The sequence below is a fragment of the Ornithodoros turicata genome, unplaced genomic scaffold (genome assembly GCF_037126465.1).
Source record: "Ornithodoros turicata isolate Travis unplaced genomic scaffold, ASM3712646v1 ctg00000746.1, whole genome shotgun sequence".
Classification (NCBI taxonomy): Eukaryota; Metazoa; Arthropoda; class Arachnida; order Ixodida; family Argasidae; genus Ornithodoros; species Ornithodoros turicata.
This window is the reverse complement of record NW_026999400.1, coordinates 3188749-3215791: the sequence shown is the minus strand read 5'-3', so window position 1 is coordinate 3215791 and position 27043 is coordinate 3188749. Positions and strand designations below refer to the sequence as shown.

At 46.6% G+C, this 27043-nt stretch overlaps 3 protein-coding genes and 1 long non-coding RNA gene across 11 annotated transcripts in view; 1 reads left to right on the top strand and 3 right to left on the bottom strand.

Moving 5' to 3' along the window:
- The window catches only part of LOC135374778 (beta-1,3-galactosyltransferase 5-like), a 42773-nt gene extending 27085 nt beyond the window's left edge, over positions 1 to 15688 (top strand). For 3 of the 8 annotated variants that reach the window (XM_064607704.1, XM_064607706.1, XM_064607707.1), the window contains 3 exons: positions 10518 to 10651; positions 13293 to 13450; positions 14418 to 15688. In XM_064607704.1, coding sequence (XP_064463774.1) covers positions 14427 to 15503 — 1077 coding nt within the window. In that variant the 5' untranslated portion in view covers positions 10518 to 10651; positions 13293 to 13450; positions 14418 to 14426 and the 3' untranslated portion in view covers positions 15504 to 15688. Of the gene's footprint in view, positions 1 to 4713; positions 4836 to 10517; positions 10652 to 13292; positions 13451 to 14417 lie in introns of those variants that run through there. The other 5 variants (XM_064607710.1, XM_064607703.1, XM_064607708.1 and 2 more) reach the window with 3 other exon arrangements.
- LOC135374779 (uncharacterized) lies at positions 1202 to 3767 on the bottom strand. The gene is made up of 3 exons (XR_010417117.1): positions 3631 to 3767; positions 2998 to 3058; positions 1202 to 2090 (listed from the first exon to the last, which is right to left on the bottom strand). It is a non-coding gene; the product is annotated as an uncharacterized LOC135374779 (long non-coding RNA).
- Positions 15689 to 22992: 7304 nt separating the features above from the next.
- On the bottom strand, positions 22993 to 24765 carry LOC135374710 (beta-1,3-galactosyltransferase 1-like). The gene is made up of 2 exons (XM_064607628.1): positions 24643 to 24765; positions 22993 to 24080 (listed from the first exon to the last, which is right to left on the bottom strand). Exons 1-2 carry the CDS (start codon positions 24715 to 24717, stop codon positions 23124 to 23126), a joined length of 1032 nt encoding a protein of 343 aa, XP_064463698.1. The 5' UTR covers positions 24718 to 24765; the 3' UTR covers positions 22993 to 23123.
- Positions 24766 to 25616: 851 nt separating this feature from the next.
- On the bottom strand, positions 25617 to 26975 carry LOC135374834 (UDP-GalNAc:beta-1,3-N-acetylgalactosaminyltransferase 1-like). The gene is made up of 2 exons (XM_064607767.1): positions 26795 to 26975; positions 25617 to 26705 (listed from the first exon to the last, which is right to left on the bottom strand). Exons 1-2 carry the CDS (start codon positions 26849 to 26851, stop codon positions 25716 to 25718), a joined length of 1047 nt encoding a protein of 348 aa, XP_064463837.1. The 5' UTR covers positions 26852 to 26975; the 3' UTR covers positions 25617 to 25715.
- Positions 26976 to 27043: the final 68 nt, after the last annotated feature.

Below are 27043 nucleotides of genomic sequence, written 5' to 3'. Positions count from 1 at the left end.
TGGGGATTGTACTACAGCACGTTTCCCAGCCAATATTTCAATAAGAGACGACTTGAGGTTAACAACAGCCTTGTATATAATATCCCGTACTGCGTTCTGGACAAAAATGGTTCCATAAAGAACGGTCCGGGAAAAGATATACTCGCATGGCAGGAAGAGATCGTTCTGTAGAATCACAGCCGTTGTTTTAGCCGTGTATGCGTTTAGTATGATTTATATCAAGCATCGCCTTAGAAAGAGTCTTTTAGTAAACGCCAGGGGTGCTTTGCCTCGCAAATATGGACACACCGAAGCAGCCCAAATAATTACTTCACGCAATTAGATCACACTCGTTAGGACAGTTAATCAGGTAGTGATGTAAGCTTAATCAATTAAGTTACGTAGAAAGTGGTAACACCTCCTTGAGACACAGGACTTATCTCTTTTTGAAGTACAGTCCTTCTATGTTTGTTTGCTTCTTCCTTTATTTGTTCTGATTATTTGCAGGCGCGGTTGTGCCAAACTGAATGTCCTTCTCCTGCACTCACATGCTTTTGTTGAATACAAGTGCAGCGTGAGAAAAGCTGCTTGGGGACGGGGTCCTGCTATCCAGTGCTGACTTTGTCATGCTTGTTATGTGGAGCATGTTCCAAAAAATGCAGCTCCACGTATGGTCTTCAAATTGCAACAGGACTATTTGGAGCTTGAAACAGTTGTGATTTTGTCATTTTGGCCCTCGTGTACCCAGTCTGTGAAACGCAAACAAAAAAGTCTAACACGATATGCTTTTGTAATGAAGATCACTGATGATGAGTAAAGAGAATATACGAGTTCAAGTTTATTTAATATTTTATATCATTCGTTAGATTATTCAACATTTTATGTCAAGTTTATACAACATCAAGTTTATTCAAGTTCAAGATTTATTTCTTGCACTTATGCGTTTCAGGATACAACGAACGTGCAGGGAGGTCGCAAAAGACTACATTTATTGTTTTGTGACCTTGCTACAATGGCAATATATATTTTAGGAATGACAATGGTCAGGTACGCTCTCTCAATTTTAGGTTGGAATGAGCAATGAATAGCAACTCCCCTCCTGATATTTTCTCATATATGCTAAATTTTAAATTATCTCTTGTGATATGTGATAATATGTCTATATGTGATAATATAATAATAATATATAAGAATATAATACAGTAAAACCTCCAAAGTCGGACAAGATTTCATTGCTCCCATTGAAACTACACGGGGACGAAATTCTCTATATCGGACACCTCCCTATCTCGTAAGTTGGACAGGGTTTTCCCTGCTAAGTCGGACAAAACCCTTTGTTGCTTTAGTTTTTCCGAGTCCAAAAACAAGTGCTGTCAGTGTACATCGTAATTTTTTGTGTGAGCATTTGTCTTCGGTTTGTCTAGAGCCTTTGAACGCACACTGCACCAAAGCAACGAAAAGTGGGCTGACGCTTCAGAGACAAGTCATCGCTGCTCAAAAAGCTCCAGAGGTAATGCCATTGAGTGGAATCTGAACAGAATTGAATCTACTAAAATCAGTAATAATTATCAGTGAAGAGTGGGTAGTAGGTACCACTGCCACCAGGTACCACTCAGGACCATAAATTGAAGAAGGGGGACATTTCCGGCAACACAGCTGTGATCTTTTCCATTTTTTGTTTCCCTCATATTCTGTAACTCGGACACCTCTATAAGTAGGACACGCTTCTGCTGCACCGTGGTGTCCAACATAGGAAGGTTTCACTGTATGTGATAAATGAATGTGATCAACAGTAGATGTAAACAACATGAGTAGCCAGAGAAGTGCATTCTCAATAAATAATTTTCTTCTTATAGCGTATATGTGCATGCCTATTAACTGAAACAATTATCACAGTTCCATGACAAGTTTTAATTTCTGAGAGTGTACTGTAGAGGCTGCTTAGATCTACAACAGTTCATACAAGGTATTATATACTGTGAATGCCTTTAAAAATCCCATGTGACACATATGCCTTTACTTTCTGGAGGTGCTGTGGTAGTCAAGGTTTGTGGGCATTACGCAGGTTCTGCACCCATTTCTTGAGTATGTCGAGGCAGCTGTGAAGTAACCTGCATTGATGATGATTATTCCAATTTTTATGGTGCATCGACAACAAAGGAAATACCGTAATTTCACGCGTATTAGCCGCGGCTTATGCGCGATTTTTTTTTCTCATGGGCGCTGTGCGGCTTATCTGATGACTTTTTTTTGTCAGGTATTTTCCCCATACACTGATTTTAACGAAAGAGTCGACAGTGTCTCTGGAATAGCACTGCCCTGCTGATGCACGAACGGTGCCTAACAGGGATGGGTCCACATTCGAGTAGATTGCCCCATGCAGCTTTAACGAAAGTGGTGACAGTGATTCATGCCTTCTGGAAGACCACTGACCCATCAATACATGAAAAGCGCCCAACAAGGGCACAATCCGATCTTGGTAGAACTCTAGAACTGACCTCCTTTGTTGTACACTATGCCGATCCCGGAGTATGGACCACAGGGTTTATGGCATTGCTCTAAGGTCTCCTTTGTCGCACATAGGAGTCGTCTCGTATTGCCCGCGGCTTATCTGCCGGAAAATTTTCAAAACATTCCTAAAAACGCGTCCTGCGGCTTATCTGCGGTGCGGCTTATACGCGTGAAAATACGGTATACATCAAAACATTGGTTTGGGTGCAACCAGTTAAAAATGAATATGTTGTTTAATAAATGCATTGGTCAAATGTTAAAACATCAGTTTAAAACATGGTTTACAATCCCTGTATCTTCTAAAAATTAAAAAGATGAAAAACTATTCTGAAAAGAATATGGGGAACTCTTCTAAAAATAATTATAATCTCTAATTATTATATTGCTGGGTGAAGGAGCCTAAAGTCTAAGGTGTGTTTCTGGTGTGAACATGTAAGAAAATATGCAAAACTGAGGTTGTTCCTTCCTGTAAAGTAGAAACCAGTGGTTGAGGAACGTGATGCTTACCTGTACACTCAGCCGTATCACACTGCACAGATTATTCACTGGGTAGCCCTCATGACGAAACCTGTATTGAGAGACCACTTTTGCCTTAAAAACTGCTACAAATAGCACGACACGCTACAAATTATTACTATCGTAACAAGCTGACGATACAGCTCAGACACAAAGGCGTTATTGAAGTCGCGCCACACCACCGTTACGTAGTTTCTTTGTCACAAATCAAACCAAGGCACAAAACAATACCAATACATGAAAAAAGGTGACAATCGTGGTCTCATTATGACGTAATACCGAACTTGTGCGCGAAGGTAATTCAAAGAAATGAATGTGGCACTTGCTTCCGCAGAGAACACCGTGTACCAGTGCATGCTAGCAATGCATGCAAAAAAGCGCTCGAGTGTTCGCACATATATTGATGACAACACTACCTGTGTAGTGTAACATGTTCTTTCAAGCATATTATGCACTCAAACTGTATTTGCCGCCGGGTAAAATGCAAGTGTGCTCGATTGAACGTCGGAAGAGCGATCAAGCAACCTGCATCCAGTGCTCGTTTTGGGCAAAAAAACACTTCATAATGGTCAACTAAATATACAGAATGGACGCCTATTTATTCCTCGGTAAAGAGTGACTCACCTGTATAAATTTAGGCCCTGTAACCTTGCCAGTACGGTTGGTACGACCGTAATTGCAAGAAGTTGCCATGATCGCTGCGGCGACTGTTGTGGGTACAGTAAGATGGCGGCCGGTTTCTTCACGCTCGCGCTCCCCATCCGCGATCCAGCCTTTTACAATCGAGATCAGTGAATGGACCAGGAAGTCGCGCCATGACCAGACGCGACAGCGACAAATTCTGCAGCGCGTCGCGTGTCGCTTGTTATGGGGTCCGCGCTTTAGTGTTGTGCTTTGTGCAACTTTGATTTCAACAGCCCCAATTGGATTGGACCACTGATTCCCATTCTGACATATCCGATAAAGGGTATAAGCGACAGGACTGACGGGTGGGTCACCCCACGCCATACGATCCAAAGGTCCTGCTCGAGCCCCCTCAGTTCTTTTCCGAAAAAAAATATCATGGATACTCCTTCCTACCAATAGGCATTTGCCGATCTAAAAATATTGAACCGCTCTCGAGTTACGACGTCACAAAATTCACGCGAAAACCATACTACGAAGGAAGAAGCCCGGCGGGCGGACCTCTCCACACGGATAGGGTTTTGTGCCACAGAATGACACAACGAGGCCCCAGCAATGTGCCAGAGGCGATTTCTTTGCCCACTTTTTATTTTTAGTCCGAGAGGCGGGCACATATTTCGGCACTATTTCTTGCATATTTGAGATTACTTTAAGGTACACTCTTAACTCGGTACCCTTTATTGTAACTTTTAGCAATGCAACCTTTAGCAACCTTTATACTAGACGTAGATTTCCAAATATCGTAGAGGTTACACGACCGATACCTCTATTTAGAGGTTAAACATGACTTGTAACAAGACACTGGAGGAACAGTAGAGTTTGCTTCGGTGTTCAACGGAAATCCAATCGTCGTAACTTATAAATGTACCCTTTATAGGAACGTTGTAACTTCTAAACGAATTCCCCGTTTGAATTTCCTTCGTTTGTTTTTCTTGTTTGTTTGCAGGGTAACCTGTATAAAAGGTACAGCTCAAAAGTCACTGTGTTCTCTTCAAGCCGCACATTCAATCATTCAGTACGAGAGTGTCGGATCAGTGTGCGTTACATTATTGTGTCTCTGCGCCTGTACGAACTGAGGATCGTGTTCAGAACTGTGAAGAAAGCACAAGTGTCAAGTGACGGAACTTTATCAGGGTATTTCTACGGTATGTTCACTACAAAGTTTACGTGGTTACGTTTTTGCTGGACAGTCTAGGAACACTAATCACAGCACAGTCTGTCCCTTAACACAGTTGAACGGTTCAACACAGTGTGTACGTGTGTGTCTTACGTCCGTTATTTGCTTAGTCATTTGTCATTCTTGTGTTTTACTTCTTCATGTGCTTCTGATTCACCATAGCCGCGTCGCTGATGTGTCATTCTGACATATCAAAAAGGAATAGAAATGTTTTCGGCGTACTGGAGAGGAAGTTGCAACAACATGAGGACTGTAAAGATTATACCTCCTTCAAACTGAATGTCGTTCACCACAGCTGAAGTGTTGGTATTGCGACGTCCTCGTGCTCTTGCCTCAACTGTAGTTCCAGGTTTGCCAATTAAGTAATACATATGCTCCAGTTGCAATTATTTCTTTCTTTCAATATTTTCTTTCCTTTGTTGTGCACGTGAATCCGTACATGTAGTGATTACTCATTTTTCGCCACTGGATGCCCTTAGATGAATTACGTATATTATAGCCATATGTTCCGAATAACAGTACGCGTTCTACACTGATGAGAGCTCATTTTGAGCACCATTTGTTCTGTAGCGTCTGTGAAGAGGCGAGCGTCTTAGAGACACCCATGCCTGGCGAAACTAACTTTTACGTCGGTGTGGCGGTTAGGAGACAGTAACCTCTATTTATAGGTGATCTGCGTAACGTTTATAGAGGGCATTGCCCATAGGTTACAACTTACAAGGTAACTTCTGAAATAGAGGGTAAAAATTTTGAAATTTTTACCCTTTACTAGAAGGTACCAGGTTTAGAGTGTATACCTTGCGTTCAAGGAGGAAGAAGTGGAAATATTGTGCTTACTTTCCACACACCATACAAAATATTAGCACGTTTTGAAACTTGTTTGGGCAGAAGATTTTGCTACGTTAAATTCTAAACATGACACTTTTGTCAAAGTTGGTCGTTTTCAGGACCGTTTTCAGAAGTGAAGCGGTCGACGGAGAAACGTGAGAAACATTGTAAATGATAGAGCGGAACCTCGAGTCTCAATAACGCGTCCTGGAGTAGCCAGTCCCAAGTGGCTCAGGACTAACATCTTCTTTTTTTTTTTTCCTTTTACAAATCAATCAATCAACCTCGAGTCAGACCACGGCCACTTGCGCGCGGCGCTTCGCGCGGATGTGGTTGTTGTCCGACATATATAAAAAAGTGATGATTGATTGATTGATTATTTAAAAGAAAACCAGGGAGATATATATATATATAAAACCCGGTAATCCAGAACATATAAAAAAGTAAAGAGGTACTTTTCCATAAGCGCCAGCAAATGCCAGTAACGCAATCTCAGTAACGTAAATGTACGCTGCAGTCGAACGGTTTGGGTGCTGCAACTGTTTAACTGTTTTGAAGGTTCCGTTAAGTAGTCCGTGACTATACAGTGAAAGAGATGTGAGAAGTTTTGAAAAGTCAGCAGATTTTCAACGGAAAGGCTTCACTGTGCCTTTGTTCCGGTGTTGTTTGTTGTGCAGCACAAGTTCGAATATGCTGTGACGACAAGGACAGATGATTCACTCACTGAACGCACCGATTCTCTTTCGTTTGCCAAGGAAGAAATACCTTCTACGTCAGCTTCCGACCCATTTCTCGCCCGGGCCTGAACTTGTAACAGACACACCACAGTCCTGTCTCGCCAGCAAAAAAGCGTTCCTCTGAAGCGAACTCCTGCATTACTGAGCCTGAATAATTATGCTGTTCGCCGCACGTGTAAGAGAACGCCCATAAATGGCGGTGTACAACCAGGACAGTGTGTCTTCGTCAACATTGTCTTTATACAATACCAGCAATATTGACCAACATGACCACAATATGTGTCTTCGCCCATCGCTTAGGCTTGCCTATCCTATAGGCAATGAACTTTGTTCCACACTGTTAAAATTTTTGCCGTAGTTTTACGTAACATGCTCGGTGTTGCACGCATAGTTGCCGTGGGCCGCAGGAAGAGCCATTCATTAGTTCCGCCTGGAATTGTTCTGTCCCTCAAAACTAAAGCATTGTTTTACACTATGTGCCATACCAGTGTAGTGTAAACCTGTATGTTATCTGGAAAGCTGTATAGCCGTATGAAAGCGGATATGGTTGTTACGGTTTCACCGCCACTTCACCGCGCACAACACCTGTCGCGGTTCTCCGTAATTTTTTACGGATCTTTCGAACAGCGCAGTTCAGACTACGAAGTCTACTTTAGGCGGAGAGCATGCGTTAAAACAAAGTTCAGTAAGATTCCGCTCTTTCCGTTACACACGTCCCACTGCGTAGCTACGAGAGTCGTATTTTATTAGCGAGGAGCCCCGAGATTTCGCCTTGAAGTGTCCCGGGAACTCGACACAAGGAAATAGGCGGGATCCTGAACCGCAGTACAGTGAACCCCCGTTATTATGACCATGGTCGTTCCCGAAATTTTTGGTCATAATGCGGAATTGTCATATTAACGGGGGAGATTTGCAGGGGTTTCACAGCATTGTTCCCCAAGAGTATGGTCGTAAAGCGCGTATGTCAGATTATCGGGGGTCATATTAACGAGGGTTTACTTATTGCCCCGTTGAACAGTAGGCTAAAGCCGCCGAGCGCACTGCGCGCCCCTGGTGTGGTGTGTCGAACATGAAAATATTTTCTCGCGCTTATGGAAGCGTACTTCTCTACTTTCTTATATATGTCTGACTCGAGGCTTCGCTCTATCATTTGCAGTGTTTCTCACACATCTCCGTCGACCGCTTCACGGTGAAAACGGTGACGACCAACTTTGACAAAACTGTCACGTTTAGAATTCAATGTAGCAAAACTGCGCGGAAAAGTTTAAAGGCGTACCAACACGCTGTATGGAGTGTGGAAAGTAAGCAGATATTTTTCTGATCTTCCTCTTAGAACGCAAGGTACCTCTAAAAAATCGCCGGAATCCATATGGGCCCGCCTCGCGGACTAAAAATAAAAAGTGGCCAAAGAAATCGCCGTTGGCACATTATTGGGGGCCTCGTTGTGTCATCCTGGCATACAGGACATCATGCAGAATCACCGACCCTCTCTTCCCACGAAAGATCTTCCCCGTGGTATGCAGACAATGCTCCATCGATTACGCACGGGATCTGCGTTCGCGAACTCGCAACTGTTCAAGATCGGCTCCGGGGAGGACTCCAGTTGCGGACACCGTAATCATCCGGAGACTGTCGCGCATATCCTGACAGAATGCCGTGCATACCATACTGTGCGGGAAACTCATCTTCCCCACGCCAGGCCTGGTGTACTGACGGACGTCTTCTTTCCCGAAGGTTCTTGTGCGGAACGACTTTCAAAAACACGCGGCCTCGTGCGCTTTCTTCAAGAAACGGGCCTAGCGGAAAGACCACTCTAGTGCACCTCTCACCTACAGTGTGCCTCCGTCACATCAGTATCGGTCATCCTGCCTATGCATTACTTTGAAGTCCTCAACTCCCCTCTCCCACTTTCCTTTGTTTTTTGGCTATAGTCGTGACGATGCCCACTTGAGTGCGGCCAACAACGGCAAGCTACCTCGACCCCCCCATTCTGTGCCGCAAAAACCCCGTTCACGAGGAGAAGTCCGCCCTCTCGGCTTCTTCTTTCGTAGTATATGGTAATAATACTAATAATTCGGGGCTTTACGTGGCGAGACAACTGCGATCATGAGCGACGCCACAGTGGTCGGGTCTGTGGATGAATTCTGCCCTCCTGAGGGTTCTTTAACGTGCGCCGAAATCTCGACACGCACGCCACACCACTTTTAACGTTCCTCGCGGAAGACTGCGTGTTTGAGCAACTTGTACCTAGAGTCACTAAATAGCGGGGGCAGAGTAGGGACACTGAGCCACGCCGACGAGGGAGCACGCCATCTTGAGTCAGGCGCGCCTGCGTCGCCTAGCAACGGGAAGCCAATCTCCCCCTTCTCCGGTGGAGAACAACGCGCGGTCGAGCCAGCTCGCAACCCAGGAAACCGGTCTTTGATGGAGGTGACTCAACATGGAGGGCGAGTTCCTGGAAGGAGAAACCACGTGACACGATCGGCCCAATCGCGGACACCCAACGGCGGCTCGGCGGGGGAAAAGGGATGCGATACTCTGTACCTCTATCTAGTGACTCTACTTGTACCCTTCCACCAAGTTGCCTCCGTCCTCGGCCCGGTTTGAATGTTGGAATCAGCAGGCGAACAGGCCACCGACTGAGCCACCAAGGCCGTCCTTTCGTATAGTATGGTTTTCGCGTTTTGCGTAAATTTTAAGACGTCGGAACTAGAGAGCGGTTCAATATTTTTTAGTTAAACTTCGGCAGATTCCTATCGATAGGATGGAGTATCTATCGTATTTTTTTTGGGGGGGGGAAGAACTGAGGGGGGTCGAGCAGGACCTTTGGATTATTCGGCGTGGAATGACCCAGGTTGTACGTGAACCTGATTTCGTCACGATAGATGGTTGGAGCATCATACATGCGAAATCAGGGACATTCCCAGGATTTTCCTCTCGAGGGGAGAGGTGTTGGAATCCCGTAAAGAGGGGGGGGGGGAGGGGGTGTAACGCCCATGTCTGCTGCTTTTCTAGCTTTTTCGGCCTTTCTGGCACGTATTCTAGGGAGGGGGGCGTACCACAATTTTTAGACGGGTGTTAGGGGGTGTGGGGGGTGCCGCCAAAATTGCTGCGCAAAATTATACTACCCAATCTCAAATAAAGTAAGTTCAACGTAATTACGTGTCGCCCACTCACAAGAACTTTGAACTCATGCAACAACGGGTGCTTTTCATCTGTATGTTAATTAAAAAACAACAAAAAGAAACGTACTTTTCCGTAGTCACGGCTGCACCCTCGAGGCACCTTTATTTTGCAGTTGTCCTGTGAAGTTCTCACATTTTTTTCGTCTCCTGCGCTGCTTTTATGATGTACCTTCCTTTCCGCGTAATTTATAAGGAATTGAGTACGGTCATTGTCACGATTTATTTGTTGTTGTTGTTGAGTACACGTTCGTGGAAAAATACAACTTATAAAGATGACTTTGCGTTTGTGGTTAGGTTCCCTACAGTTGCTGCTATTCGATGTATGAAGTGAATGAAACGCGTTCTACAGCGTGGGGGAGAAAAGAGAAAAAAAGGAAACACAAACTAGCAAAGGAAATTCAATGCGGCAGGGTATAGCCATAGCTATGAGAGCAAGAGCATAGGCACAGTTCAGGACAAAATGCACAACGCAGTGTCGAGTCCCGGATGTCGTAAATGCTTCTGCATTCGAGGTGCGTGCCGTCATCACATGGCCAACCCCCCGCCCTTAATTAAGCGCTGGAATAAAGTGCAGTGGGCTGCTTTGCGTTCTGTGTCTCATCAGTGTGGCAGAGACGAATCAAGTGGACGTGACTTTACTGGCCCGGCGTATATGTGGCAAGGCTAAGGACTTCGTGTATCGATCGCATAAAACGGATACAAATTGTTTCCGAGATCGACACTGTATTCCTTGTTCTCGATTACCCCCTCTTTTCTCTACGCTGCTGTTCGCTTCGCATCGTACATAGAAGACCGTTTTTACGTGCCTGTAGTTGTGTGTTAGACGGACATTCTCTTCAACAATGCATGAGTGAAAAAGCAAGTGAAAGGGGATGAACAGCCATGCATTATTTTATGCAGGTAGAGGTTCATGTTCGCAGACGGTGTTTATCGGCAAACGTGACTTCAGGAAAAATCGCCGTAAAGCAGCAGACAAGCAGTTCATGCTGACGGCTTGTAAACCCGGCTTCTTGCTTTTAAACCCAGCGGACCAAGTAAGAAATGTGACAGTGCATGATATTTTTAATTTATTAGCAAACTTGGGTAAAATACGGCTCCGGGCGACGTCTTTTGCAAATGATCCTAATTTCGTCAAGCAACAGTGATTTATGTTCCCGACTGACTTGCTGGTCCCAATGCTACGTGGCCAACTTTTCGTTTTAGACCCTGTGTTGTCCGCATGCAGTGCAGTTTTCGGTCATACTTGACGAGCAATGCTCATTTGGTGACCTCTTCGACGGCTTTCCCGTAATTTTCAATTTAAATTTAAAAAAAAAGAACATGCCAGTGCAGTTGGGACGAAACATAATACCCCTGTCAGACGGACTGATTTAGTGTCACTTTCAACGAGTGACACTTGCACTTAGTGTCATTCGTTTGCTGTCACACGACATCTTTTAGTGACACTCGACAGAAAGTGCACTAACGATTTAGTGAGTCCCCAAACTCACTTCACTTCTCGTCGGACACTGAGTTTGTAGCCTCGACGGCAGGCTCTGTGGTACAGGTAAAAATACTGAGAAAACGCGAGTGGCTCCGACACCACAATGCTTTAAAACAAGTATATTCAACAGCGTGTTTATTTTATTTTAGTACAGTGTGACATTGTGCTGAAAAAGCGTGTCATTTCTGTCGTGAACAGCCTGTGAGAACTTCGCGGTCTCGGCCATTTTTGTTGTCATATATACCTTCTCGCTTTCAGTGAGATCGACCGATATGGAGAGCTAATGCAAATGTTCTCATATTTGTCATGAAAATGAGCCTCGGTGAGCCTCAAACGAGTTAGAGAAATCATCACCGTTCTTTGTCTGTTGCTGCCCTTCATCACCAAACTTGCACACATTCCTGCAGACGAAGATAAGCGACAAAAAAAAAAAAAAAAATAACGTGCCAACGTTGATACGTTGCTTCAGAAATAACGCGCGTAATTTCCACGCGATAGAACCGCGTTCGGTGGAGTGGCATTACATCGTAGCCCCGTGCGGAACCACGTACACTTCCTCTACTTTTGGGATTCAGTTCAGGGTCACGCAATTGCGGTGAAAGCTCGATCTTACTTGGCTCGTCAGACGTGTGACATGTCATGAATGATTCAGGAGGTGGCCTCGGTGTTCTGGCAAGTGGGTTAGTCGGAAGAGGCACTTCCCCAAATTATATGCTCATATTTCAGCTTCTTGGTTCACGTTTAGCCCTGTTCATCATATTGGAAGCCGAAAAATATATATGTGGCGTGGGACTACTACTATACTCATTGGGACTGCCATCGGTGTCTTCGCTATATACGGTGGCCGTGACACGTGAACGAAAACCATGAACTTTACATGTTCCGTGATGCTAAAATATACAGCGGGATTGATCGGAACTAACGATGGGCGGGGCGCCGCTGGTTAAGAAGTGCCCTCCCGGTACCCTTCTTGACGAGTGTACCGCCCTTCGTGAGATGTGACCGTGTGTCGAAACACTGTTTGCTTTATTTAACAGGCACAACAGTACATCTGTTAATTGGGACTGTTCTATACACCTTGCATACCTGTTGTCAGGGTTGTACACCTGTAATCAGTGTTGTGCCCGCTACCGAAGTTGAGTAACGGAATACCGCTACCCGGTACATTACTCAAAAGTAGCGCAATACTATATAAGAGCGTCGTTCCCCAAGTTCGGAAATCTAAACCAAACCAAACCGCAACCAAATAAAAGGTCGCGCAAATATTTTCCGCCATTTTTCTGCTATTTCCCGAACCCCCCTCTTAACTGTTTTTTTTTTTTTTTTTTTTTTTGCTGGAAACGGTTCTTCCCGCCGAGAAACTAATATGCCAGAATTTTTTTTCCGGGCGAAATCGCTCCACTCTGTCAGAAGCGTGCGCGCTTCAAGCAGCGACACCCTACCTGCGAGCGGAAACGGGCTCGTGTACTCGTTCAGAGGGGTGAGCGAGTGAGCGGTGAGCTTTTGTCGGGACTAGAGTCACTAAATAGCGAACAGAGTAGCGACACTGAGCCACGCCGGCGAGCGAGACCGCCATCTTGTGTCCGGCGTGGCTGCGTCGCCTAGCAATGGGACGCTAACCTCCCTCTTCTCCGCCGGGGAACAGCGCGCGCGCAGTCGAGCCAGCTCACAACCGAGGAAACCGGTTTTGGATGGAGGGGACTCAACAGGGACGGCGCGTTCTTGGAAGGAGAAACCACGTGACACGATCGGCCCAATGGCGGACACCGAACGGCGGGTCCGGCGCGGAAAAGGAATGGGATACTCTTACCCCTATTTAGTGACTCTAGTCGGGACCTGTACTACCGAGTGTTCTTCATGGGAATGACTGGAAGGTGTCTTATCAGTCTTAACATTTCACAGAACACATACACGAAATCTAAACCACGCGGCCACTCAAGTGCACTCGCTTTTCAGCGTTGCTTAGTAGGCACTTTTAGCAAACGTTTGGTAACGTTACCGTGCCTATCGGAACCAATCACAGTCGTGTGTGACTCAGAATCTTATCTACTGGTTGATTACGGCTCGACGCAAGCAACGTTATCAACTGTTTGCTAAGACTAACATTGTGCGAGAACGCAGAGTTGCGTGTCCTCGCGCGTTACCAAGTTGATTGATTGATAAGATATCGAATGTTTCCACCTGCCTTGCAGATAGACGTCTCCTGGTTGCATTCGTGTACCAGAGTGGTTTGTCCTGACACGGAACTGCCCGCTACTGAAGGCGCTGCTATACCACTTCTCAATGCAAATCGCGGAGGGAACTACCTGTGTTGATCTGCGAACCAAAAGCAAGCTTCGTCGCCGTCTGGGTGAGCCTCACGAACGCTTAGTCGTCGTCGTCAATGAATTTTCCACCATATGAAATTACGAAGTTTTCAATTAATTACTGCCGCGACACATACGCTACGCACATTGCCCCTTTTTCTTTCGCGTCATAAATGCGCGGGTGGCTTTACAAGCGACAATATTTTGTTCGTCGTAAAGCACATTGCGAACCCATGCAATGGCTACAAGTTTTTCGTAGGTGTCGCACTGAACCTAAGGGATAGAACAGCGAAGCGAAGAATGTTCTGCGATGACCTGGTATGTCCAGTATGCCGTTTGTTCCGCTTTCCCCGGTACGCCATGCATTAAAAAATTTGCATGTGCTTTTGACAAGATTCACTTCTGTAACTTAAGCAGTGTTGTACAGCTGTCCTTGGTATACAACGAAAAATCGGCCTCGGCCAATTTCTCGTTGTTTACGTCGTTTACAATCGCCCTGCCTCGTGTTTGAATGAGAGAGTGAATGAGAAAGATGTAAGAGAGAATGGGAATAGCGTGGTTAGTTGTCCCCCCCCCCCCCCCCGTACTTGACGCACTCTAGCTCAAGGGAAAGGGCATGCTGGTGTGGTGTAGCGGTCTGCATATCTGACCCTGAGATCGGAAGACCCAGGTACGATTCTTGGCGTCAACACCTCTTTTCCCTGAGTTGTTTGAAGTCCTTGGTATGTTTCCTGGGTATCAAGTGTTTGATATTGAGCTGCAGGCTGGCCTCCTTTTGTGCATTGCAGTAGGAAAATATCGGGGTTAGCCCGCGACTCAGTCTTTCAGGAGGTATGCATTTAGTGAAATCGTATTTTTACCGAAAATATGTAACACACCACTGTGCTGCAGAGGTTTCCAGGGGCACTTCCCCTCTGAAAATGCTTATCGTTAATGAGCGCTTGTAGACTTGAGTCACAAACGCCGGTGTAGAATAATGAACGACATCACTTATCTTTTGTTTCGTTTCAGACACATTAAATGTGGCGCTTCAAGTCGAAATGGCTCCACACAGTCCTGATAGCGACAGCACTGTGTTCCACGGCATGGCTTCTTATCGTGGTTTTCAACGACAACGGAGTCATACATGCAAGAGGGCAAATTGTCTTCTACCTTCCTCCCGACAGCCCACAGAGATATCCAGATCATCGGTCTTGGCAGAGTTCACCGGGCCACTTCGAGCTCAGCCGCCGTCAGTACTTGCATCCATGTCCCTATATTATCAACATTGAAGACACGTGTCGTGGAAATTCCACTCAAAGCAATACCACCCAAGACATAGACTACCTCTTCCTTGTGTCTTCAGCAGTTCCGAACTTTGGCCATCGCAAAGCCATTCGGGACTCCTGGGGAAGGGACGTGCTTGCCTTCGGCAATAATAGACTCGCCTTCTTGTTAGGTAGCCCCAACAGCACTCTTCTACAGTCAGCGGTTGAAAGTGAATCTGCGCTCTACTCAGATATCATACAAGGGAACTTCAGCGACACATACCGAAATGTCACCCTGAAGTCCGTCATGATGCTACACTGGACCACGAAATATTGTCCTGGTGTACGGTTCCTCGTGAAAGTGGACGATGACACGTACCTGAATGTTCCGAACTTGGTCGAGGCGCTTCGAGTGCAGCGCACTGACACCATTTATGGTATGTTGTACCATTTGACGTCAGCAATTCGATCGTTGGAAAGCAAGTGGTACGTGACTGTCGAGGAATACCCCGGTGACACGTACCCTGACTACGTAGGTGGTGCGGCATATGTGATAGGTGGAAGAGTGGTAGAGTTGCTGTACAATGCAACGGGTGCTGTGAAGCCGTTTTCCATGGAAGACGCGTACATCACGGGTACGTGCGCGCAACGCGTTGGCATCCCTCGTGTGCTCTTGCGAGGCGTCTCCACACTCAAGTTGTCTTCCGTATGTGAACACAAGAATGCCATCGCGGGGCACTATGTCACACCCAGTGAAATGGTATTCCTTTGGAGTACGCTACAACGCACCGTCCTATCTTGCCATTATGTCATCTTCAACTGGTATTTTTGTAATTGTGCCGCCAGCTAGTCTGTATATACCATAGCCAATAGTTTATTGAATCCTGATAATGTGCGCGGAGTTGCTGGAAAAGCAACGGAGAGATACTTGATGAATTCATCAGCGTGGTTTTGTTTCTCAATAGCAAGGTTACGCCTGGGCAGAAGTTCCCAGCAACGGTAATACATTGCGTGAGAACACTCACTTTGCATTACTCTCGTCGTTTGTGTTGTTTAATAGCTATAGCGTTCGCGACTGTATTTCCAATGGGCACTGCACGAGCTTCTCAGACGGGCAGATTGGGTGCGCGCCTCAAATCTTACATTCACACAACGACAGAATTCGTCCACGTGCGCGTGCCTCACACACGTTTCCTCATTGTCTATACAGGGTGTCCCAGAAAACGTGTCATTGAATTATAATAAAAAAAAAACTACACCACCTGGAGTCATGCGGTCAATGGCATTTGTTCTTACTGGGTTTTTGCCACCTCCTGATGTGAATGTCGTGTAACGTAAGTTTAATTATGTAAATTTTTGTGAGCTTAAGTCGGAAATTTGCCTTGTAAAGGTCACTTTTTTACCCCACCAATGTGAAGAGCGTGTCTAATTTAGTCAAATTAATGATAATTGACAGGGATATTCAGGAGCTATTCCATCGAAAAAAATAGCCGAACATCATGCCCTACGGAGGTCGCACAGAATAGCGCACGCAATAATTTTTCAGCGCAATCTTTGTCAGTCCGACGAAAGGAGGTTGAAACCCAGCCCTCCCCCCGAAAGCAGAAAGAGATAAAACAGGCACGGCTTATCACGTCAGACTTTCGTTGGGAAAATGCTTTCCCTCTCCCAATTTTAGGAACTGTTACTTTTTCTACTATCACTCTGTGGGCTGGCTTCGGAACCTCCTTCCGTCGCACTGCGAGCGATTGCGCTCAAAAAGTCATCGTGCGCTATGGTCCGGTGCTCCGAAAAGCATGATATTAGGCTATTTTTTCCGATGGGGTAGCTCGTGAATATCACTGTGAGTTATCATGAATTTGAGTGAATTCGGCACGCCCTTCATATTCGTGGGCTATAAAAGCGACCTTTACTTGGCAAATTTCCGAGTTCAGTTCGCAAATATTTACATAATTAAACTTGGGGTACATGACATTCACATTAGGAGGTGGCAAAAACCTAATAAGAGCAAATGCTGTTGACCGCATGATTCTAGGTGCGTAGTTTTTTTATTATAATTCAATGACAAGTTTTCTGGGACACCCTGTATAGTAAATTATACTAGCTTCCAAGGGCACCTGTCTCGCATACCTGACCCTCTGTGACGGAAGTACTTGGGTCACTCATGTCCAAAGAGAAGGGGACTTCATACAGAGGACAGGTTCTGTTCGCGGAGTAGTTTAACAGCTTGTTGCTTGTAAACCCAGTACAAGTTATACATGTGACAGGGAAGGCTTTTTTTCTTCTAATTTGCAAGTAAAATGGCGTTAAAATAGGGTTCCTGAATAGTAGCTCCCGCTGTAGCTCACAGAGGGAGCTAGTATTCAGGCGCCGTACTATAATACGGATCGGGGCAACGCCTGGTGGGAAATAATCAAAAATTGGTCAAGAGACAGTGATCTATGTTTCCGACTGGCTTGCTGCTCATGATGTCTACATAGCCAACTTTTGTTTTAGACCCAGTGCGCACGCTTTTGGCGCCGTATTTGACGAGCAATGCGCAGTTGCTTAGCGACTTCCACACAGTGATGCACGTAATTTTCTGAAAGCAATGCGCGCAATTGGGTCGAAAATTGTGACGTAAGGGGCTTAGCGAGGCTATCGAATTGATAAATTTTCTGAGACTGTTGGCAACCCACTGAATGTATGGCTCAGTTTCATACGTTGAGGTCCATGGATTGGATACGCGAAGTCCCACATTCCTCATTTGGACGTTTTTTTTTTAACTGTTGGGTTTTTAAAACTGCGATTTTTCCATACCACCGCGTCGACAGTGGCGCCGAACAGCGTCGAGAAGCGTCGGCAAACTGACGGGATGAACAGTGACGTTTTGTCCGTGTACGTTTGCCCGAAGTAGGTACTCGAAGGTCACCATACCGAAAGCGGTTCTCGGGTGGCCGGCTCTCCTTTTACAACAGTCCACGTTGTCATGGAAACTGAAAGGTATTTGGTGCGGGCTCCACCACTGGGGGAGACGGGCGCTGTCGTTTTTGCGTGGAAAGTAGGATCATGTGACTCCCGCCTGCTTCGGCGCATGCAAGCGGGATCTTATTCTGCTCGTTGTCCGGTGCCCACATCGCGTATTTTAACTTTTTCTTGCCACGGTAAGCAGTTTTTGCCACTCAACGAGCCTGCTAGTGGACTGGTTCATTCCATGCAGCTTGAGCTGTGGATAGGTTCGCGAGATGGCAAGGACACACAGTGGTGAAAGGAATGAAGAATAAACAGAGAAAGAAAGCGAAGAAACAATTTTCTTGCTAATGGCAGGCAGGGGTGTCAAGGTGAGCGAAAACGAAACGTGCAGGACAGTTCTCCCTTCCTTATTCCAGTAATTTCCCAGGATGCAACGCGAGCGCAAGGAGCACTGGGATTTTGTGAAATCGTCTATTACTCCAATTCAGCCGTATTACATAATGTGGATACAGGGTATAATTTTCTATAGGCAGATTTAAAATAAATCGCAAAGCCAATTCTCTGAATAAGTTCCAGATTGTCGACGTTCAATGCTGTGTTGGGGTCCCAAACCATGTTCGCGCTTTCTCCAGTTTTGAAAAGGGATAAAGATTAGTTGGTGGGGGAGAGAAAAAATGGGACGAAGGATGATTTTCCAGGAAGGGAAAAAAGAGGAGTAGAGGACATTCTGTATCGTCTGGGGTCCCTCTGGTGGCTACTCTCAGATCACGTGACGGACGAGAAGCATATGTCATTCCCAAACTGAAGGTTACCGGGGTTGAGTAGAAAAACTCGGCCAGAGTTCACTATGCCTTGACGATCGAGGAATGCACTGAGATACGGAACGAGAAAGATGACACAACAACTTGAACAAGAACTACACCAGAACTTGCGTTGTGTCATACTTCTTCGTTCCGTGTTTCAGAGTATGGTTCACCATACTCAGGGTATTCCTCCATCGTCATGCTTCACCAGCTAGTCTGCGCCTTGTCCCAGCTCCATTTACTATGCTTTCACTGGACGATGCGGTGTCTGGTATTAGCAAGGGTTGTCAGCTACAACATTCAGCATACTGCCATCGTTCCTCGTACCATACTGACCACAATTACAGGATTAGTTGTGTTCACAATCACAAACCCTATCGTCGACGAGACAGTTGGTTACTGTTAAAAGGAGGGAAAGGGCGCAGACAAGCTGGTGCATAACGATTCAGGGACAAGAACCAAGAGGCTCGGAACACTTGTCGTGCTGTCATCGTGTTCGTGTCTCTCGGTTCCTGTCTTTTAATGGTTACTAGTAACTTGACCATCCCTCTATGCGAAGCAGACAGGAACCTCCAAAACTGACTCGCGCTGTTGTTGAACAAGTTACCTAATGTCCGTTTACTTGAACTTTGCCTCTTTTACTTTCTTTGATTCTTCGCGTAAGGTTCAGATTTTGACCTCCGACACCATTTCTGCTCAGTATTTCTCAATTTTGTGTTCAGTGTGTGTGAAGTTTGATTTCCCTGGTGACCATGCAACAGGCTAAATCTGTGCTTCTTCTCATTGGTTCAGAAGATGTACAGCATGTGTCACTAAATTAACAAGGAATAACCACAAGTGCTCAACAGTCTACTCCCCATCGACCATGGTTTGATGTTTATTAGCGTACTAATGGCTATGACGCGCCCGTAATTAGATGAGCCCTCATGGGACAATACGAGTACATGTAACTGTGAAATTCACGCACCGAAAGTCTAACGGTGCTTCTTAACGGTGCTGACTTCACGAAAATTGACGAACAGGTGTTATCGCTAGTATCTAGCTGCATAATAACGCAATGCCTGCGGTCAAACTTCACCGTTGAATTTGTGACCGAAGCTTAAATCATTAGTAACCAGAACTTTCTTCTAGACAAGCAGAATTTATTGGAAAATAATTTACTGATCTTTATACTAATTTCAAGTCAATCACTTCCCATTTACTCCTCATTGGTTCCGCAACAGTCAAGTCGATCATGTGTGATTAACATAAAATTGGGACCAACGCACAAAAATGGTACAGTACTCGGACGGACGGGGAAGGAGGTTGTTGGAAGCAATGGAGAATGCTCACATGTGCCTACTTACCAACCGACAGCCAATGCGATCACCAACGTCGCTCGATGCGCTGGATCTTTCGTGGTGCTCAGCAGACATAATTCGCCACTTGTCGTGCGCTACCGATGTCGACACCCGAGGTAGTGACCACTTTCCCCTATATATTTCGCACGATAGACTGCCTCTCTCACCCACTACTGGACTGATTACTTTCACGAACTGGAGACTCTTTCGCGCTGGCCTCCGAACATCTGTGCATACCGGTATTTCCCCAGAGGCCCTCTGGCAAGCCATCGGTTGCGCCATTCAGGACTGTCCTGTCTAAAAGGGTAACAGGCCACATTGGTCTCCATCAATTAACCACCTTAGGGCATTACGTAATCACCTTAGGGCGGTACGTAGCATCAGAAAGAACGACTCGTCAAATTGGGCAACTTCCATACATTGTAGCATACCGCCGGATGAAAGCTATAGTAACACGAGAACTTAAGAAGGAAGACCGGAAGCGTTGGCGTACGTTTTATGAACACCTTTCACCGTTTGACCCGGCCACAAAGATCTGGAGGACAATTCGAGCTGGAGGACGTCCTCTCGCGGCATTGGCTATCGCTAAGGGTGTCGACGAAAACACGCTAGCGACGGATTTCTCCGTCGTCCTAACGGCACCGGCGGCTGCCTCGACGACTGTGGTACACAGCTGTTTTGTCCCGAGCTTGACGGCCGAAATTCACCAAGACTGGCCCCGTCCAGCGGAGGTTATGGACCGTGACTTCACTCTAATCGAGCTAAAGCCAGCGTTGAAACTTGTGAGTGTGGGCTCATCCCCGGGACTATATAAAATCACTTATGACGCACTGCGAAACCTTGACGGCCGGTCACTCCAAGCTCTCCTCATGTTTATAATACGTCTTGGCAACAGGGATCCCAACCATCTACCTGGAAGGAGGTGTTAGTTGTTCCCATCCTGAAACCAGGCAAACCCCCAAATGCCCTGTCCTCTTTTTGCCCTGTGAGCCTGACAAGCTGTGTGGGAAAGCCGATGGAGCGAATGGTTTTGCATCGTCTCGACTGGTGGCTCGAAAGGCAAGGTGCGTTCCCTCACGCAGGCTTTCGTCGCCATCTAAGCTCCATGGGCCCAGTCCTCGACCTCGTTTCTACAGTCCAACATGCTCGTGCACATCGGTTTTCCTAGACATCAAGCGCGCCTATGATGCCGTCTCGCACATTTGTGCGCTGCACGCCTTGTGCTTTTTTGAGGTATCTGGTCGGCTCTTCAGCTGGCTCCACGATTCCCTTACGAACCGAACTGTCGTTGTCCGCATATCCCATGGGCATGGCGAAGACCCTAAGCATCCTGCTCATCAAGGCGTACCCCAAGGAAGCATTCTGAGTCCTATACACTCTTTAATGTGGTAAATGCAGGCCTAAAATCGATAATTCCTCGCAAAGTAGCATTCCCTGTGTACGCCGATGACGTTGCCCTTTGGACAGTAGGCAAGTCACGACCAGCCATTCAGCGCCGTTTGTATCTCATGCGACTTGGGATGGACCTTCTTCTTCTTATTTCGCCCGAAAAGTGCGTCGAGATCCCTTTCACCCGCAAGGCTATGAAAAATTCCCCTCTTTGGTTTGGTGCAAACAAGCTCGAGCCTGTACGTTCCCATCGCTTCCTTGGTGTGGTTATGGATTCGGACCTGCGCTGGGCTCGCCACATTAAGCACCTTGAAACCAAAGTACAGTGCCAGCTTCCTACAATTCAACATCTTTCTGGCTTAGGATGGTGCTGTGATCAGGGCTCCCTTCTAGCCGCTCCCGCGGCTTTAGTGAGGGCGACTGTGCTTTACAGCCTTCCAATCTTGCACAGTATTTCAACAATGTCGTTAAATACCCTTCGGACCCTGTTTGCCCTGAGCTTTCGTCGCTGCCTGGGAGTAACAAGAATGGCTGAAACACGGCAAGCCCTGGCTGAAGCTGGTGAACCCCAGGTGGAGGTTCTCAGTGAGCGTGAAACGGCGCGACACTTCCTACGTTTGATTGCGCACCCCGTCACCCACTTCTCAGGAAAATTCGATACCGTCCTGTGATTTCCATCGCGTAGCGCAGAGGACACGCCAGGCTCTCACTGGCTTCATAGCTAAGGACGTCACACCGCCGGTTGTACCGTGGTCTCTGCCTGTGCCACCCACCTCCGTGCGTCTTCCGGACCTCCAAGAACGAAGAGATCAGGTTCCCCCTCAAGTCCTTCGAGCCCATTTTTATGCTCTGGTAGATGCGAAGTTCTCTACCTCTGCCACAGCATACACCGATGGCGCATCTCGAAATGGCAAGTCCGCCTCGGCATTTGTGATCCCATCCGAAGGCGTAGTGGAAGGACGTCGCCTTTCGCATCAAACCTCATCCACAGCTGCGGAACTCTATGCCATACTTAACTGAAAATTCTAGCATCCGCATCTAGCATCTCTTTTTGTTACTTTGCATTGAACATATTCTCTATAGCTAATCCGTACCGTGGATGTGTTAATGGCTTACAACCCTGTCTATGAAGCAGGGTTAATGGGTCTAATGGGTTCCAGCTCATTGCGGTGTCGAAGGGAATGAACAGGCAGACAGCGCCGCAGAAGCAGCTCTATCGTCTCGGAGACAGACGCGTATTGCGCTGCTGAGAGGAGATCGTCGTTCCGTACTTCGACACCTCGTGACTCCCATGGCTACCAGCCAATGGACCCCTGACATTCTCCCCCAGCCATGCTCAGCAGAGTTGATCCAGTGCTCACTTTCCGCATGCCTCGACATACCTCTCGTCAAGATGCCGCATTAGTTCATCGAATGAGCTTCGATGTGGCTTTTACAGCGCAGTGGCGTTACCGCTTGAGACAAGTTGACTCTCCCCAACGCAGTCACTGCGGTGCTGTAGAAGATCTAGAGCACATTCTTCTCCATTGCCCACACTACCAACCTTCCCGAACCCTACTCCCCGGATCCCTTAACGAGCTAGACTCTCGCCCCCTCTCTCACAAAATTGCTTGGTCCCTGGCCACATCCAGCCCACGGACGCTCTGCCCTCAAAGCTCTCTTCACATTTCTGGATACCATCGGACTTCGATCCTTATTGTGAAAGGGCTCACTATTTCATTCCCCGCATCACCACCAGCAATGGGGTAGAGTACCGCCCCTGGCGATGAAACCCCCCTTCATCATCTCGTAATAAAGTTGTTGTTGGTACAGTACCCACACTATTAAAACCACAGAAGAAACAAAGAACCTAAAGTACGTGCCTGGACGTGACTATATGTATAGTTCCATTCAACGTTCCACATGTGACAACAGCGCATGCACTGCAGTACACAAATAATACGTATACAGTATAACGAAATAAGATAATTACCTGGCAGACATTTTCTAATATTCAAATCCGAATTTACGGACCAACACCGCCAGGAGCCCGAGAGGTTCTCTTCTAGGTTTCAAGGAACACCCGTGGAAGACAGTCACGTCTGCCTTTCTTGCCCCGACACTCTCCGCCAGAATGTAAGTCATATAGAGGTCTTCCGCTGGTATAATCGGGTTCTTAGCCACAGCGTAAAACATGGGCCGTACAACTTCCTGCGTCATCAGATACACGCATCCTGTCAAGTACCCTGCACCGGAGCAGTCAGTCGGTGCTTCACTGTCTTCAGAGGGCTGTGTGCATGTTTGGCCGTTCAGGCTCACCAGGTTCCCGAGTAGTTGGTAATGGGCGGAATATTTTTTAAACGTGCCGTAGGACAAGCGCAGAGACTCCGCAGAGAGTCGTCCATCGTTGGAAAGCTTGATTACGAACTTCGCATTCCTACAGTACGTCATTACCCACTTGAGGATCATGACGCTAACAAGGGTGGCGTTTTCGGGCGTGCCAGAAAAGTCTCCCAATACAATATCTTGAAAGTAGCTTTGTTCTTCGTGAAGCTCTTCCATGGGGTAACGGTGATTCGGACGTCCCATAAAAAATAATCGTCGGACGGTGGCGTTTGGAAGAAGAAAGTTTCCTACCGACGACCGTAGCTGCTGCCTGTCCACGAGGTTTTGAGGTTCAGAGTTCGTAGCAACCAAGTAATGTAATGAGGTGGACTTGCAGGCGCCTGGTACGTTGAAGATGTATTTGTAAGGGAACACGTTGTTTGCTCGCTCATTGAGGCGGCGCGGTGAACCGGCCTCCGGAAGGGTGTTGAGGAAGAATGTGGAATGCGGGGAACATCGGTTACAGTCCTCTGCCTCTGACGAGCCTTTACAGCAATGGCGTGTTCTCTTGGGTCGCTGGATGTATTGTTGAACCTCCGCTAGGGACACGATTGCGAAGACGATGAAGACTGCCGCGATCTGAGGGAGACAAACGAGGTATGTCAAAGATCTTACCACTGCGTTGTGAAATGCACAGCTCAATGGAAACACCTCCACAACGTATTAGAGGTAGTTTAAGTTGCAATAAACGCGACAACGTACATCAACATTGCACTGTCTTATTTTGGAAGAACGCTGCGATGCTCCTCGCCACAAATCGTTCGGGCACATTAAGGCAACTAGAAAAAAAAAAGAAAACAAGAAAGAAAAAAAAAAGGAACTGTAGTGTCGTTTTGTGCTTCCAATCTTAACTAATAAGGTTTAAAATCAAGAAGATTACGAAGACAGAAACGCTGGGGGGGGGGGGGGGGGGGCAAGGCATAGCCATATTGCACTGCGGTGCATACACGCGCGTTACGCCACCTTTATGATTTTGATACAATATACGCTAAGTACAACGCTGAAAACTTGCTTGCTTTGGTTCTGCACTACTTTGAGTGTAGGGAAGACATGTTGTATTCGTTGACGGCTATATCAACTTCCACGACGTAGTGATGCACCGCGTCATGCATCCGAGCCCCAGAAATATAACGAAAATCACCTTTCGTTTAACTAGTCGTTTCCAGAGGATTCTACAACGCTGGCAGATTAGGAGGACCTTCATGTTCCAAAACATGGGGCTGTGGTGAAACGTTGAGTACCTTCTTTTGCTCCTTCTTCTTCTTCCGTATCTGGCTGTCATTCACCAAGCGAGGTCAGATTGGCCAGGGCTAAACTATTGGCTAAACGTGACCTGGTCGATGGGGATGATGAATGTGTGCGCACATACAGAATTCCTCCCTATCTGTTCTCCATCCACAAAGGGAGATGAAGATGATTCTTCTACTTCTACAGATGTGGTGCACAGCCAAAAGCCATGGCTAAACTTTTGCACTTTGTCTACATACACTCAGTGGCCGTGAACCACGAAGAAAATCTACTGAAGTCTCCCTAAAGTTATACTGAACAGTTCATCATCTTCTTCTCTCTTTCTGGCCTTGAAGTTATTCTTCCTTCTTCTTCGTCCTCGGTCCTCTTCCTGCTTCTAGTTACCTTGGCTGGTTGGAGATAGCTGACAGTGATTAGTCATTTTTTTTTTATAAATTCTGCACATCCGAAGGTTGTTCAACGAGCGCCGAAATAAGCACGTGACACTTACATTTAGCGCCCTTCGCAAAAGACGCCTCCCATTTCGGGGTTTACCTAATGTCATCTGGATATCTGTCTTGTGGTGGCAAATGGTTTGCCGGATACGTTGTCGAGGTACACTGGACCGATCCGTAGTTACATCAAGTGAGGCACACGAAAGCAGGGCTTCGTCGATCGAAGTCTCTCTATACATACTTCTGTGAGACTATAGTTCCGTTTCACAATGGGATGAGCAAATTCTGACGCGTTAATTTGGGGTAACCAATTATTGCAGCTTAAGTTAATGGAGTTTGTAATCTATATGCCTGTTATACACCACTTTGCGAAGGGACTGCTATATTGAGCTTGTACTGCATCAGAATTTAGTCATACGGTTAACCCAACACGTTAATGCTTATACACCTTTAATGCGCTTGATTTGTTGCCAAGCTTGTTACATAAAATATGAAATAAAAACATGTTGGCGCACGGCAACTTAAAATGAGGTCAACAATAATCATCAACACGGCCCAAAAGCGAAGGCACGCTTGAACACGGAAGTCCAATCCTCATCCTTAACCAGTTAGCTATTCCGCGCGTTGATATCCTCCTCTTGAGGTAACATCCATGAACATACACGAAGTCTACCCTTCTAGCACCGACGCTATCTGCTAGGAGGTAGGTGACGTAAAGTTCATGTGCAACAGGAAAAACCGGATGGTGAACGGCAGCGCTGTACAGGGAACGCACAATGTGCCCTGTCATGACGTACACGCACCCGGTAAGATACCCTGGACCGGCGCAATACTTTAGTTCCCCGCCAGATAGTACATCGCAGGCTTGTCCATCCAGGGTTACAAGTGATCCGAAGAAGTCGAACTCCGAGGAGTATTTTTTCAATAATCGGTACGTCGAACGCAGAGCCTTCGCGTCAGTTCTGCCGCTGTCGGACAGCCTAACTATGAACTGTGCATTAGGACAGAATTCAACTGTCCACTTCAGTATCATGACGCTGACCAGAGTGGCATTAGCTGGTGTAGCAGTAAAATTGCCTATGACAATGTCGCCGCGCTTTGATTCGTCTAGGATTTGACCCAGTAGAGGTTCATTGTTGGCTGGAACACCCATGAAGAATATACGCCGTATAGTGACGTTGCGCCAACGCGGACCTCCAATGGCCATCCGCAGTATCTGTCTGTCCACCAAGTTATGTGGCTCGGAATGGACGGCGATGAGGTAGTGCAAATCATCCACCTTGCATGCGCGAGGTGCGTTGACGGCATAGTCGATAGAGGAGACATTGCCTTCTGAGCTGTAGTAAGGCATGGAACCAGGTTTGGAACAGTTTGTGCAAGGAGCTTCGAATCTCGGAGGACAGCGGCGACAGTTCGGTGGAAGTGGAAAGAGTGTTCCGCAGCAAGGCAATCTCTCTCCTTGCCGATTTAAGATGGACATAACCCCGCTGAGGAACAGTACGCAGGCTACGAGTACCAGAACCTGCATCATAAGAGAATATAATCATTGTTATAGTGCATGCAGAAAATTAAAGTTCGATTGCTTATGAAGCGTAAAAAGTTGGGTACTACCTCTCGTTTCACCATGCGCCGTACCAATGCTCGTAGCACTTGACGACGTCGAGTCATCTTGTTCAATATAGAGTTAAAAAGTTGCCCGTGAGCGCCAGGTTGCTAATCATAATTAGAGGGAAGCAGAACGTTCCAGAATGCAACACTGTTCTTCGTCTTCCTTGGAAAATGGCTATCGATGTTCGCCTGTTCTTCTTCTTCTTCTACCTCAGGGCAATGGCCGTTCGCCTGTTAAATGAAGGACAGAAA